Source organism: Balaenoptera borealis, assembly GCF_965194805.1.
Source record: "Balaenoptera borealis genome assembly, chromosome: 1".
Lineage (NCBI taxonomy): Eukaryota > Metazoa > Chordata > Mammalia > Artiodactyla > Balaenopteridae > Balaenoptera > Balaenoptera borealis.
Window position 1 is genome coordinate 162110680 of NC_138860.1, and position 14741 is coordinate 162125420.

Here is a 14741-nt window from a genome sequence, read left to right on the forward strand (position 1 = left end):
TGGTGAACTGGGAACTAATTCCCAGGGACACCCACGATCAAGACAAGTCTTCAGGCACCTTGGCCAGAGCCGGTCCTGCGCAGGTGGTGCAGCCACAACTTCGGCCATCCCTTTTGGGCATGGCCCCCTCACCCACATTCTACTTGCTCTGACTCCTTTGGGAGAAGCTGCTAGAGAATTCTGGCCGAGGATCAGGCCACAGCCACCCCACCAACCTCCCCAAACCGATGTGTCTGCCGCCCCCAGAACCCCAGGAGGCAGGACCCGGCGAGGGGACCTCTAAAGAGGCGGGGGCATAGCGGAGCAGCGCCTCCACAGGCTGACAGCGCCCCGGGGCGAACCACGGACAGACGGGGACCCCTCGGCTTCCCCGGAGGCCTCCAAAGGCACCTGCCCAAGGCCACCCAGCGCGTGGCGGCCGAGGGAGCGGAGCCGGACCTCCCAGCCGTCGGCGGGGCGGCGACGGCCTGGGGCCTTCCCACGGCTCGGCCAGCGCGTCACGGAGGGGGCGAGGGGGCGCCCGGGGCTGCGACGCAGGAAAGGGCCCTGGGAAAGGGCGGTGGCTGCGCCCCCGGGGCGGGGCTGGGGCGGGGCCCGACTTCCCGGCTCGCCGCCCGCGCCGCCGGGCGGAGAGCCACGCAGCCCGCGCTCACGATGAAGCGGCCCCGGGAGCCGAGCGGCTCCGACAGCGAGTCCGACGGACCCATCGACGTGGGCCACGAGGGCGAGCTGAGGTAAGGCGGGCTGGGGGCGCGGTGCGCGCCGGGGCGAGCAGGCTGGGGAGCAAGCCGACGGGCCGGCGAGCGCGGGGCCAGTACTGGAGCGACCGGGGTAGACGCAGGTGTGGCGCCACCGTTACGCGCACGAGTGCCCGGGATCCTGTGCGCTCTCGGCCGTTTAGTGCTCGAGATGCTGGGATGGAGGGAGAGTTCAGCTCGGGGTCTGAGGTCCGATTGGAGATCTCTTTCTGTCCAAGTGAGGCTACTGGCGAGGACTTTTTTTTTTTTAATTTATTTATTTTCGGCTGCGTTGGGTCTTTGTTGCTGCGCGGGGGCTACTTTTCGTTGCGGTGCGCGGACTTCTTGTTGCGGTGGCTTCTCTTTGTTGTGGAGCATGGGTTTCTAGGCGCGCGGGCTTCAGTAGTTGTGACACGTGGGCTCAGTAGTTGTGGCGAACGGGCTTTGTTGCTCCGCAGCATGTGGGATCTTCCTGGACCAGGGCTCGAACCCCTGTCCCCTGAGTTGGCAGGTGGATTCTTAACCACTGCGCCGCCAGGGAGGGCTTTTCCCTGAAGATCTTAGGAAACCCTCATGGACTGTTGGTATCACACCCCCTGGTCCTGAAGTAGAGTAGTCACTACTCTGCAGTGACTATGAAGAGTAACCATACTTTCTTAATTTTACCCTAGCCGGGGTGCACTTTTCATATAGTACACACACACACACACACACACACACACACACATACACACACACACAGAGACAGACACAAAACTTCCAGGGGAAGAAAATCTTTGGAATTAAGGTTTTAATATTGAAGAAAATAATCGCTGACCTGCCCATGGTCCTTGCAAGGGCCTAGACTCTGATTCCAGTGCTCTTTCTACTGCACCAGTCTGCTGTCAATATCTTTCAACTCTTGGTACGTTTTCTGACCCTGCTTCAAACCTATAGAACAAACTGAACTTGTATAAGTTCTGTTACATCCCAGTTCTGTGAACAATCTAAGCTTCAGTTTCTTCATCTGCAAAATGGGTATAAATAATAGAACTGACCTCATAGGATAATTAGGAAAATCAGATGAGATAACCTGTGTCAAGGGCTTCACACAGAGCCCAGCACGTAGCAAATGCTTAAGTAGTATCAAGCACCCAATATGTGATACTCAGAACCCTGAAAGAGCAGCAGGGACTGACTGGGAGTCTGCAGACTTGGGTCCCAGCCCCAAATCTGCCACCAAGTTACCGTGTGATCTTGGGGCATTGCTTTCCCTTTGTGAGCCTGTTTCCTCATCAGTAAACTAAAGGAGAACAGGGAGTGAGAAAAGGAAGCCTATCTGGTCCCTCCTGGCTCATCCAAACCTGACTCTCTAGAATAGATTTGAAAGGGGGATTCAGTTCATTCTTAGGGATGTTTTTGAGGGTATTTCATACTTTCAGTGATCTCCAGTTTTCTGAGACCAGGGGATCCTGCCTCAGTCACAAGTCCCAGTAAAGTGCCACCAGCTTCCAACTCCTTCTAGCTTATAATAGGAGGTAATTTCCTGTCCATGAGGTTTTGGGGTATATAATAGCATTCCCTATGCAACTTAATAGCCTTTTAAAATTGTTTAGCAGAAACTGCTCTTTAGAGAATCAATTCTCTGAGTCTGTGCCTGCTAGGAGCAGGGGAAGGGCCCAGCACTATGGGGTGGGGGGTTGGCGGGGAGGTGTCTCAAGCTCAGTGTCATTGGGTCTTCATGAATCAGAGGCATGAAATTGGTGTCAGAGAGCTAGGCTGATTGGAGCTGCCTTCTGTCCTCCAAGAATTTGCAGCCTGGTCAGTGACCTGCCAGGTCACACAAAGTCCATGGACTGGATGGAAGATGGAAGGAGAGATAGACTGTGGGCTGTGAGGGCACCTGAGCAGGGAGAGGTCACTCACAACCAAAAGTGCAGGGAGAGCTTCCTGAAGGTGGTGGCATTTGGACTCTGGCATAAAGGATCAGTAGGCAGTTTTTTTCCTATACATTTTGTCCTTTCAACTAGAGCCCATTTTTTTAGACTGTCTAGATTCTTAGGCAAGCAGACCGCCCCCCCCAGAGGAGAGAAGCAGTTGGACATCTGGCAGAGGCCGACTTATAGACCCCTCTTTGTAGCACTCACCAAAGGGCCCTCCCCCCAGCAGACATCAATGCTTCAATTCAGGGAGCGCTGAACGATGCCTGCTGTGGCCCAGACCCTGGGCTGGGCGTGGGGGGCCCAGATGTATCCTGCTCAGCCTCTGCCCTCAGGGAACTCTCAGAGAAGAAGAGCTTCATGGACAAAGAAGGCCAGATGAACATTGGCAAGGGCCAGGGGACTGGAGCAGCCAGCCTCCCCAGGGTCAGAGGCAGGGTGCAAATCCCCCCCACCCTGTAAGAGTAAAGAGCGGGTTGTGTTCCATTGCCACTGTAGGCATCTGCCTGGTGGCAGTGTCCTGCCCCATATACGGGAATCACCCTCAGAGCTCCTATCTGAACATAGCCCCCTGACACATGTGGGTCCAAACTGAGAATATTGTCTCCCCCCTCCCTCTGCAAAAATTTAATGAGCACCTGCCACGTCAGGCACTGGGTCAGGGTCTGTGGGTCACTTAAGGCACATGGTGGCCTTTGAAGTCTCGCCACCATGAACATGGGCAAGTGACCACCCTTTTCTGAATTCTAATTTTCTCCTTTACGAAATGGGGATGCTAATACCTTACCTCATAGGGTGAGGCTTTGATGAGGTAATGGACTTAAGGCACACAGCTCCCTGCTTTGGCACAAGGCAACTTCCAATGAAAGGTGCTCTCTAAGGGGTCGCCGTTCAGTTGGAGGGTGCCCTGTCCGTGAGGCAGCACGGTCTAATGAAAAGCCTGGACATCTGAAGACTGGACTTTGTGTCTCTGTCACTCCAGCTATCAAGTGATTATTCTTCCTAAGTGTGACATGGCCCAATAATATACTTAACTCATTGTACGATAAATGAGACAAGTGAACATGGAAGTGCTCTCTAGAACAAAAAGTACTGGCTATGAAATGTACATGGTGGGGCGATGACTGTATGGGGAGCACTGGATGAAAAGCCAGTAGACTTGGCTCCAGTTCTGGAATTTCCTCTAATTTGCTGTGTGGCCTGGAGCAGATCCCTTCCCCTCTCTGAGCTTCCTCATTTTACAGGTGGGCTCAGTGCTCTCTGAGAGCCCTTCATTGGAGACATTGTGATTCTGCCTTTGGTTGATGGAAAATGAGTGGGGTCACCTGCAAGGGCTCCTCGGGGGAGTTCCCAAAAAGGAAGTGAGGCTGAGCGCTGAGGGTAGTCAGGTCTAGCAGCCAGACCACCTGGAAAGCTGCCCCTCCCCCAAGAGACCACCCCAGCATTCTGGCTAGGGACCCCTTGAGGCCCATGGAGCAGATCTTGGGGGTCAACATATCTTCTCTGGGTCCATGAAAATCTGCCTTATTTTCAGACTCTCAGACAAGAATCTCTCACACCCTCTCCCAATGTCAGGGCCAGATCACAGCCTGGAAAAGAGCTAGCTCTGGCTGAGCTCTTGGGAGCTTTAAGGCTAAGGGGACTGGAGGGCTATTCAGACAGACAGGAAATAGGAATTAGGAGGGAAAACAATGCTGAATTTGAAGCCAGAAGATGTGGATTCCCATGCTGGCTTTGCTCCTCAGCAGCTGCGTAGGCTGGGCAAGCTGCCTTACCTCCCCAGTGCTCAACATCCTCATCTGTAAAATGGGGCTTCCCCTCAAAGGAGGGAAGTATATGTAGTGATGCCGAGAAAGCTGTGAAGTGAGGCTTGCCTGTGGGATGCGGGCGTGGGGGGAGAGGGATAGCACTGCAGAGAACCAGGAGAGTGGAAAAAGGGGTGGCTGAGCTGCCACGCTCTGAAAGGGGTGTGTCAGCCTCCAACAGATGGTCCCTGAGGAGGGATCAGGCTGAGAGGCAGTGACGTGAGCAGTGGTAACCCGATACCCCAGGAGACACATTATCCAGGCTGCGGGGACAAAGGCCGTGTTTCTTAGTAGACCTTGGCTCTTGTGGCTTGTCCAGACTGAAGCTTTGTAAACAAGCTGCCCTACAGATCTCAGGATCTGGCCACCTGAGCCCTGGATCTAGCTTGCTGACCTATCCCTCCCACAAGCTTTCATAGGCCTCTTACATTCTTGTCCAGATGTTTGGATGGAGATATCCTTTTCCAGATGTAGCTAGATGAAGCCAGGGACATAGCAGTAGGTTTGACAAATGTTGATCTGGTCTCCCGTGCAACCTTATCTCTTTAAGCAGTTGATGAAAATGATCCAACCTCTAATGCCAGGAGGGTCGTCACGTGGGCTGGGACCCTCCCAGTCAGCCACATATGCCCCCATTCCACAAAGGCCTCAGACATAGATTTATTTTTTTTTATATTTTTTTATTTATTTGGCTGCGTCAGGTCTTAGTTGAGGCACGTGGGATCTTGGTTGAGGCATGCGGGTTCTTTCGTTGCAGCACACGGGCTTCTCTTTAGCTGTGGCATGCGGGTTTTTCCCTCTCTAGTTGTGTAGTGTGGGCTCCAGGATGCGTGGGCTCTGTAGTTTGCGGCGCGTGGGCTCTCTCGTTGAGGCGCACAAGCTCAGTAGTTGTGGCCCCGAGGCATGTGGGATCTTAGTTCCCTGACCAGGGATCGAACCCACGTCCCCTGCATTGGAAGGCGGATTCTTTACCACTGCACCACCAGAGAAGTCCCAAGACATAGATTTTATGGTCTCACCTCTGTGTTCTCCGGTGATGCCAAAGATGAGGGCAGGAGGAGGAGCTCAACCACGAGCTCTGTCATGTCACTTGCTGAGTACTGGGTACAACTGTGAATGAGACAGATATGGTTCATGGCCTCATGGAACTTACAGACGATGGAGAGATAGACCTTAATCAAATAATCATATAAATATAAAGCAACAAATGGGCACAAATGCTATGAATGCAGGATGCTAGGATAGTGTAAAGGAGGGGGTATCAAGTGGGAGGGGCGATGTCAGAAAAGGCTCCCCTGGAAGTTGACATTTGAGTTAAGATCTGAAAGGTGGTAGAAGTTACTAGGCAAAGGGGCTGGGGCTTGGGGGTGGGGAGAGGGAGTGGACCAGAGAGTTCCGGGCTAGGGGAACAGTATGTGCCACCACAGGAAGGAGTTAGTGCATTCACAGGCTGGAGCGCACAGAGCAAAAGAGAATTGAGTCTAGGAGGTGACAGGGGCCAGCTGGGCTACCTGAAAGATGGTGGCCTTGATCCTAAAAGCATTGGGAAGGCCCTGTAAGAGAGTGACATGATCAGATTTGCATTTAGATGATCACTCTGCCCGCTTGTAGGAGGCAGCGGGTGTAATAGACTCCTGCAGTCTAGAAAGATGATGGAGGCTTGGTCCCGAGATCAGCAGTGGAGATAAGGGGGACGGCTGTGAGATGTATTTTAGACATGGAATGGGCAGGTTTTGATGGGGTAGGTGAGGACAGAGGAGGAATCAAAGATGGTGGCCGGGTGTCCACCTTGCAGAAGTGGGATATGGGTACCTTCGCTGAGATGAGAACCTAGGCAGAAGAGGAGAGGTGGAGGCAAGCTCTTGGGTTCCTGTTCAGATGTGTGGCATTTCGCGTTCTGAAATAGCAGGGGAGTCACCTTGTCTAAAGTTATTTGTGGCTGTGATGTCTCCAATGGGAGCTGGGCTCTGGAGGGCTGGGGCCTGGCTGAGGGCATCCAGTCCAGCCCTCAGTCTGAGTGGGGCCTCTGGCGTGTTGGCCAAGTGAATGATCCTAAGTGCAACCCAGAGAATCTCCTTCATTCCAAGAGAGCCTCTGAAGCGGGAAAACATTAAGAGGGCGAGCAGTTGGGCTGAGGAGGATTTGGTCAGTCTGGGCAGGAAAAACCCCAGAGGGCTGAGCCTCCTCCCGGTGATGGGAACTCCTGGGTCGCCAGCAAACATACATCCTTCAGCCAAGCCCGGGGACCGGAGGCCTGACACGATGCAGGGCTGGAGCCTTCTGGGGAGGCTGGGGCCACGTCCCGAGAGTCCAGAGAGGGCCCTGTGACCCAGATGTCGCCTCCCCCTCGCCCCGGCCGCGCAGCGTGGGAGGAGGCGGCAGCTGCAGGCCGGGTGGAGGGCGGGCGACCGGCGGGCCCGGCCCGTGGGAAGCGGCGGCATCTGTTCTTTCCACGCTCGTTCCCAGCGGCTCCCTCTGAAACCTAACCCGCAGGCCCGGCCCCACTGCCGCCGCCCGTGCCCTCGCCCGCCCCGCCCGGGGGATCGGGTTGCAGGAGCCGGGCGGCCGGGCTGCGGTTCCCCCGACGGCCGTGGCAGCGCAACGAGGGCGAGGGGCGAGGGGCAGGAGGCAAGGCCGAGCGGTCAGGTCCGGGCGAGAGCCAAGGCCCCCCACCCATGGCCCCAGCCTCCGGCGACTCTGGGGCAGGAAGCTCTGTGCAGGGGAGGACTTGGCCCGGGGAGAAATGAGCCCCCGGGGAGAAGGGGAGAGAAGGCGTCCCCACCCACGCCTGCCCTGTGCCTCTTCCCGGCCTGGGAGACCTCGGCCGCCTGGGAGGGGTCTGTGCCCGCCCACAGCCGGCCTCCGAGGTCAGCCCAGGCCAGGGAGATGGTCCTCTGAAAAATCAGCCTTTCTTTTCCTCTCCAGCCAGATGGCCCGGCCGCTGTCCACCCCCAGCCCTTCACAAATGCAAGCCAGGAAGAAACGCAGAGGGGTGAGTGCGTATCTCAGCAGAGCTGTCAGACAAATGTTTGCCCTGAGTTCCCAGGGGCCTGGCGCAGAGAACCCTGGTCAGAAACACCACCGGGAAGCGGCCCTGCCTGGGTTCAAGTCCCAGCTTTGCCAGTAGCTAGCTGGGTGACTTTGTGCAAGCCACTTAATCTCTGTGTGCCTCATTTTTTCATCTGTGTAACTGAAATAATGATGGTACCTACCTCAAAGGGTTGTTTTGAAGTGAATTAATGTAATGCACTCAGAACAGAACCTGACGCACAATTAGCCATTATCATTTATTCCAGCCTTCCCCTGCTTCTCTCTGAGCTCAGAACTTTCCTTCCCTCTTAGTGTGCTGAGGGGTAGGGAAGGGGGACGGAAGAAGGGGGAGTCCGTCCTTGCTCTTGGCCCTACTTTTCCCCCAGGATGCAGCTGTGCTTCTGCCCTGGGAGTCCAGAGACCGGAATCTGGCAGAGACCAGAATCTGGCAGAGACCAGCCCTGCCACTCACTAACCAAAAGACCTTAAGCAGCCACGTCCACCCAGCCCTCGTTCTCTTTATCGGTAAAATGGGTGTTGCAATTTCTGTCCTGCTATCAGTATTCCGCTACCAGTATTGTGAGATGAGAGTGAGCTTGTGGGAATGAAAGGCCTTCCCAGCTGGAGAGAGCAATGCCTGGGACTCCTCAGACCTCATGACCCAGCACCTCAAGGGGTCTCCCTGGCCCAGGAGGGGCCTCCAGGACCTGCTCCAGTGCTGTGGCTGGTGTTCCTGTTCTAATTGGTTGGTGCCCTGCTGTATCAGTGGTTAAACGTTTTGAATACCACTCCTTAGATCAAGACAAGAGATCTGAGTTCTAGTCCCAACCTTGCACTTCCTTGCTGTGTGACCTTAAGCAAATCCTGCCCCTCTCTGAGCCTCGTTTTCCTCTTCCATAATGTAAGAATGGATTTATCTCCCTGACAAAAATATTGTGACGGAAGATATGAGCCAGTGCCCGTCAAGGTGTGTTGGAAACTGTGATGAAGTGCCTACTTGGTTTTTGTTTGTTTGTTTCATCATTGTTTTTTAGATCATAGAGAAACGGCGCCGGGACCGCATCAACAGCAGCCTTTCTGAACTGCGGCGCTTGGTCCCCACTGCCTTTGAGAAGCAGGTATGTGACATTGCTGAATGTGCTAGAGGAGATGCTGTGCGGGTGGCAGATAAGGTTCACTTCTCACGGCATCTCTTATCGATTGGTGGCAGCTGCCTGAAGTGCTGTGATATCATTTACTGATATCTGTTGATGGCCAAGAATAAGGGGGATGGAAATTCATATTTACTGAGGTGTCTCAGGAGTTGTGGCTTTATGTCCATCATCCGGTTGCACTGAATGCTCAGAATGATCCTGAAGGGTAGGGATTATTATGCACATTGCACAGGTAAGGAAACTGAAGCACAGAGAGGTGAAGTAACTTATACCAGATCACACAGCTAGTAAGTAGCAGAGCGGAACTGGACACAGACTGTGTGATCCTAAAGTGCCCTATCCCTCTGCACTACTGTGATCCTAAAGTGCCCTATCCCTCTGCACATTAGTAGAGCACTAATGCAGTACTGACATTTCCAGAACTATCTGAAAGTAGAACAGGCTGCTTGGGGAGTGAAGTCTCTGTCATTGAACATGCTGGGGTGGAGGGACTCCAGTGGGGAGTCAGACAGTTGAATCAATCAGACAACCTCGAAGATTCTCACCGTGTGCGCCAAGGCACGGTCATAGGTCCTGTGTCTTCCTTTCTGCTGGGGAGAACAAGTCAGTCATTCCACAGACATTCACTAAAACCTTCACAAGTCCAGCCATGAACTAGACCTGGTACCTACCTTCAAGGGACTCACATGGAGAGTCCGACCCTCAGGTTTCACCTGGGAGACCAGGTGATGCTGGAGGCTTCGGAAACACTCCTCAAGAGAGAGAATGGAGGAAGAGCAGATGCTTTGGAATAAGACAATGAGCCCGATCTTGGGTGTGTGTGGCGAGTGTGAAGTTGGATTCCCGGTAAAGCTGGTCTAGGAGGCAGGTGAGGATGCAGGAGTGACATTCTGGTGATGGTGCCTGAAGCCATGGAGGTAGAGGGGACCCTCTGAGGAGAGCGCACAGAGCGAGAAAAAAGTCAGCCATCACCCACTGGGAACACCACCGTCTTAAGGGACAGTTAGAGCAAGAAAGCAGGGGAGGAGGGCTTTCAAGAAGGATGGTCAGCAATGTGGTGGACAGGTGGGCTAAAATGAGAACTGAAGAGAATGGGTTAGATTTGGTGGGCTTGGCTAAAGCAGAAGCCCTATTGCAGGCAGTGGTGGCGTGGGAGGAGGAGGAGGAAACTGAGGTCGTGAGTGCTGACGACGCCATGCGGGGGAGGTGGGCGACAGAGGTCAGCTGAAGGCCGCCACTCTTCTGTCTTCTGTACACACAGGGCTCCTCCAAGCTGGAGAAAGCCGAGGTCCTGCAGATGACGGTAGATCACTTGAAAATGCTCCACGCCACTGGCGGGACAGGTACTGATGCTCTACTTTCCTGGAACCATTCCTGCAGCCAATATTTGGGGCCTGGGCCCTGGGGATACTTTGGTGAGCAAAGTAGACGTGGTCCCTGCCCTCACGGAGCTCACAATTCACAGAGGGGCTGAAGCAGATCCAGGTGGAACGTTCGCAAAGCTTGTCTTTCTTCTTCTTTTGGCATTGCCCTCTCCGCTTTTATTGTCTCCATGTGTCCTAGCCCTTTCATAAACTCCACTCCTTCCAGCCTTGAACTTTGGAGGAGCTCTTCTACAACAGATTACTGATCTCCCTGCCCCCAGGGCCTCGTTAAGCATCAGCCTGAATGAGCTCATTCTCACTGTGATCCCAGTGGGAGGGACACGCCTGAGGTTTTTAGCCACAGCGCTTCACTAGTGTGCCGACCCACTGGTCTACGCTTCTGAGCTCTTGTGTCCTTGCCAGTGCTGGGAGGATATGTCACGCTCACCGCTGAAGATCAGTCGTGGGATTTTAGTAGGATGCGAATGTTAACGCATTCTGTTATTTCGAGCTAGTCCACTACAAAAAAGTCACGGAACTGTGGCTTTTAAAAGAACTCTGGACACATGGAAATTCTGTCTGCCTGAAGCCGCTCTGTGTGTTTTGGTAATTTCACAATTGGGAAACCTTGAAAGCTCCACTGACCTTGGCTCCAAAGACTTAAGTCTTGAAGCCTTAACTTGCTACCCCCTCAAGGGGATGGTTGCATGTTAAGCAGCCCAGCCTGGTGCCTCTCAAGCCTCGGCGGGCAGCAGTGTCATGTAGGGGCAGACAGCGTCACGGGTCACAGCCCAGAGATCCCGAGGCAGTAAGTCTGGATTGGAGTTTAGGAATCTGCCAGTTTAGCAAACACACCCGATGACCCTGCTGCAGGTGGTCACTTGGAGAACTTGTGCCAAAGGAATGCACAGCCAACAGTGGGAACTGTCTCTAATCAACCAATGGGGGAGGTATTTCAAGCTACATTTATATTTATCCAACTAAAAGAAAACTAGTGACTAATATTTGGGCAGCATTTTATAGTTTTCCAAATGCTTTCTCTAATGTTATCTCATTTGATTCTCACAAGAACCTCGAGGGTGGGTGCTGTTATCCTCACTGTTTTCTGGCTGAGGGCTGATGGGAAGACAGAGAATTGGCTTAGAGCGCTGGCTTTGTATTTGAACACTGAGTTTACTACTTACTAGCTTTAGGACCTTGGACAAATGATTTAAGCTCTTTATTCCTCAGTTTCCTTATCTCTAAAATGGGAATAATGATAGGGTTTTTTTAAAATATAAATTTATTTATTTATGGCTACGTTGGGTCTTCGTTGCTGCGCGCGGGCTTTCTCTAGTTGCGGAGAGCAGGGGCTGCTCTTCGTTGCGGTGCGCGGGCTTCTCATTGCGGTGGCTTCTCTTGTTGTGGAGCACGGGCTCTAGGCTTGCGGGCTTCAGTAGTTGTGGCACGCGGGCTCAGTAGTTGTGGCTCGCGGGCTCTAGAGCGCAGGCTCAGTAGTTGTGGTGCACGGGCTTAGTTGCTCTGTGGCATGTGGGATCTTCCTGGACCAGGGCTCCTGCATTGGCAGGAGGATTCTTAACCACTGCCCCATAATGGTTATAATGATAGGTTTTTATGAGGTTTAAATTAGCTAATGCAAATTAAGTGCTTAGGAAGAACTCAGCAAATGTTAGTGAAAAAAGAACAGTGAACAGAGAAAGGTGATGGGGAACAGCAGAGCCAGGTCTCACCGCCTAGGAGGCCTGGCTCCAAACATCATCTCCTGCCAAGCTGTTCCTCTGTAGGGACCTCAGCCGTGAACCAGGGACCCGATATTTGCTACCATGATCATGAAGCCAGTGCTCACTGGGGCTGTTCTGTCTTTACCCAGAAGGTGGTCGAGAGACGGGCAAGTGTGGAGAAGATGTGAGAATGTGAATACTTCTGCAGGCGGTCCCCCTGGTCATCCCACACTGAAATCAAGTCAAAGCCAGGGTCCCTGGCCTGAGGGCAGCAGCTGAGGACCAGAGTGGGGTCCTGCTTTCTAGACTGCCCTTTGGGCTGGGGAACAAACTCGAATGCTTATGGGGGCCAAACCAGTCATATAAATGATAGCTAACTTTTCATTTGTTAAGCATTTCTGTGCACCATTTCATTTCGCCCTCCCATCTGTACATGGCAGGGCCTGTTATATACCCATTTCACAGCTAAGGAAATCAAGGCATGGAGAGATTGAGACTTGTCAGGGCGCTAGTTAAGTCCATGGTCAAGCAGCTGGCCCCCAAAGACCTCATGCTTCATTGCTACCCTATGCTCTCCTCTCCAAGGAGTCTCCCAGCTCTGATGGCTGCTGCCGCCACCTCCCAGCATCTGCCCCCATCAGCAGGCAGGGTTGTTCCACACCTCCATGTGCACACATCTGGCAAGTGTCTATTTAAATGAAGTTATCTGGGCCGCAGATTTCCTTCTTTGGGTTCATCATGAATGGTGATGAAAATAACACTTTACATTTTATAATGCTTCATAGTTTAGTGAACTCATTTGGTCCGCACAGTCCACCCCCTCTACCCCAGTAGGGATGATTATTCCCACTTTAAGATGGTGAGACTGGGGCTCAGAGAGGTGAGGTGACATGGCCAAGGTCACCCAGGGGGTGAGTGGGGAAAGCAGGTCCAGAACTCAGACAGTCTGACCCCAGGCTCAGTGCTTGTCTCCTGCCTGGCATGCCCTCATCGTGCCTCACTTTGCAGGATTCTTTGATGCTCGAGCCCTGGCAGTCGACTTCCGGAGCATCGGTTTTCGGGAGTGCCTTACCGAGGTCATCAGGTACCTGGGGGTCCTGGAAGGGCCCAGCAGCCGTGCAGACCCGGTGCGGATTCGCCTTCTCTCCCACCTCAACAGCTATGCAGCCGAGATGGAACCTTCACCCACGCCCGCTGGCCCCCTGGCCTTTCCTGCCTGGCCCTGGTCCTTCTTCCATAGCTGTCCAGGGCTATCTGCCCCGAGCAGCCAGCTTGCCATCCTAGGAAGAGTGCCCGGCCCCATCCTCCCCAGCACCTCCTCTCTGGCTTACCCCATCCCGGCCTTCAGAACCACTCCCTTGCGCAGAGCCACTGGCACCATCCTGCCAGCCCGGAGGAGTTTGCTGCCCAGTCGAGGGGCATCTTCTACCCGGAGGGCCCGCCCCCTGGAGAGGCCAGCTGCACCCCTGCCCCCCAGTGGCAGGGCTGCCAGGAGCAGCCACATGGCACCCCTCCTGCGATCTTCTTCCCCCGCCCCTCCTGGCATTGTGGGGTCTCCTGCTTATGTGGCTGTTCCTGGGTCTTCCCAGGGGGCAGCTGGGAGGCCAGCAGGAGCTGTGCTCTGCCACTCCTGGGTCTCTGAAATCACTGAAGTTGGGGCTTTCTGAGCTGGCTTTGCCCCCAGGAATGAGGAGAGTTCTTTTTCCAGGAGCTCTAAAAATGGCGTTGCCTATTCTGCTCTGCTTCCTGGACTGGTTCATATATGAAGGTGTCTTCTTCACCCGGCAGAGTCCCCCTTCTCCTTTGGCCCCTCTCCCCTCCTCACTGCTTGTCCCAGCTTCTCCTGGGGCTATTCTGATCTCAGAAGCTTGGTCTCATTTTTCCCCTGGAGAGATGAGTCTCAGGAGAGCCCCCCAAGAGCTGTACCCAGACCCCTCTCCTGCTCCAGGACACATGGGCAGTAGGCATTAATCTCAGGTTGGGGAACAACGCTTTAACCTAAAAGGCACAATGACCTAAGGCACGCTGCTCCCCTAGAGATCAGACCCCAGCCAAGAGCAGTGACTTCCTGGCTGCAGCCTTCCCAGACCCCCAGGGGCCGGAACATAGTGTCTGTCTCACTTCCTGAGACAGTAACCACGCAGGGGCCGCAAAGAGGTCTCCTGGGAACCCTGTCTGCCCCAGCCCACCTGTCTCCCGCCCACTGCAATGAACCCAGAACAGACCTGCTGTCCGCCACGGCCAAGGCTGGGGACTGGGAGCCCAGCAGGGCCCGTTCCTGCCCTCTTGTCAGCTGCTGACACCTACCCTCCAGCTGAGCAGCAGTTCCCTGCACACAGCTGGGAGGTCTCCGGGCTCCGTGACAGGGTGTACTCACCACCAGGCCTCGGACGGCGTCCCCAGACAGGAGCCAGGCTTGAGCCACAGAGAACCCAGCTCTCTGCCTACCACACGGCCAGCGTCCTCCAGGCCTATGGTCCCGTCGGATGCACAGTGCGGAGGCCATGTTCCCACGTGATGGCGCCCCCCCCCCCCCCCCCCCCCCCCGAGAGGAATCCTCTTGGGATTCAGCACCAGACGTTTGTGCTGCCTGTTTTGCATCCGACTCACGGGGCCCAGACTGCTGGGACCGCCAAGGGCTGTCAGGCTGGACGAAAATAACTGCGAGGAGGGGCGAGGGGAAGGACAGTCAGAGGCAGCTCGGCCCTTCAAGGTCACACAGTGGGTCGAGGGCCTGAGATCCTGTTCACCCGGGATTCCACGCGGCTGGCTCTGCTCAAAGGCCATGCATGGCGTTACCCAGCTTCAGCCCAGGTCACTTTCCCTCTAACAGAGGGAACAAATGGCCCAGGGACCTTTCCCAGTGGAACAGCAGGAACTGGACAAGATAGGGGCAGACCAGAAGCGACACACAGCCAGCCCAGTGCTGCCACATGGTTGTTAGAATGCAGAAACACTTCTGTGCTCGTTGACAGACCTGCTTCCCTGAGTGTTCCCACCACATGGCTTTT

At 54.5% G+C, this 14741-nt stretch overlaps 1 protein-coding gene and 1 long non-coding RNA gene across 3 annotated transcripts; one reads left to right on the forward strand and one right to left on the reverse strand.

Moving 5' to 3' along the window:
* The first annotated feature begins 579 nt into the window (after window positions 1–579).
* On the forward strand, window positions 580–14109 carry HEYL (hes related family bHLH transcription factor with YRPW motif like). 2 transcript variants are annotated; one of them, XM_082388954.1, is made up of 5 exons: window positions 580–734; window positions 7387–7453; window positions 8526–8609; window positions 9907–9988; window positions 12739–14109. In XM_082388954.1, the coding sequence occupies exons 1-5, from the start codon at window positions 655–657 to the stop codon at window positions 13395–13397; spliced, it is 972 nt and encodes a 323-aa protein (XP_082245080.1). In that variant the 5' UTR covers window positions 580–654; the 3' UTR covers window positions 13398–14109. The 2 variants fall into 2 exon arrangements, with proteins under 2 accessions (XP_082245080.1, XP_082245079.1); XM_082388953.1 differs by lacking the exon at window positions 580–734 and having other exon boundaries at window positions 7135–7453.
* Window positions 762–14244, reverse strand: LOC309627560. Its single transcript, XR_014243806.1, has 3 exons — window positions 14108–14244; window positions 5481–5571; window positions 762–5408 (listed from the first exon to the last, which is right to left on the reverse strand). It is a non-coding gene; the product is annotated as an uncharacterized lncRNA (long non-coding RNA).
* Between the last annotated feature and the right edge of the window lie 497 nt (window positions 14245–14741).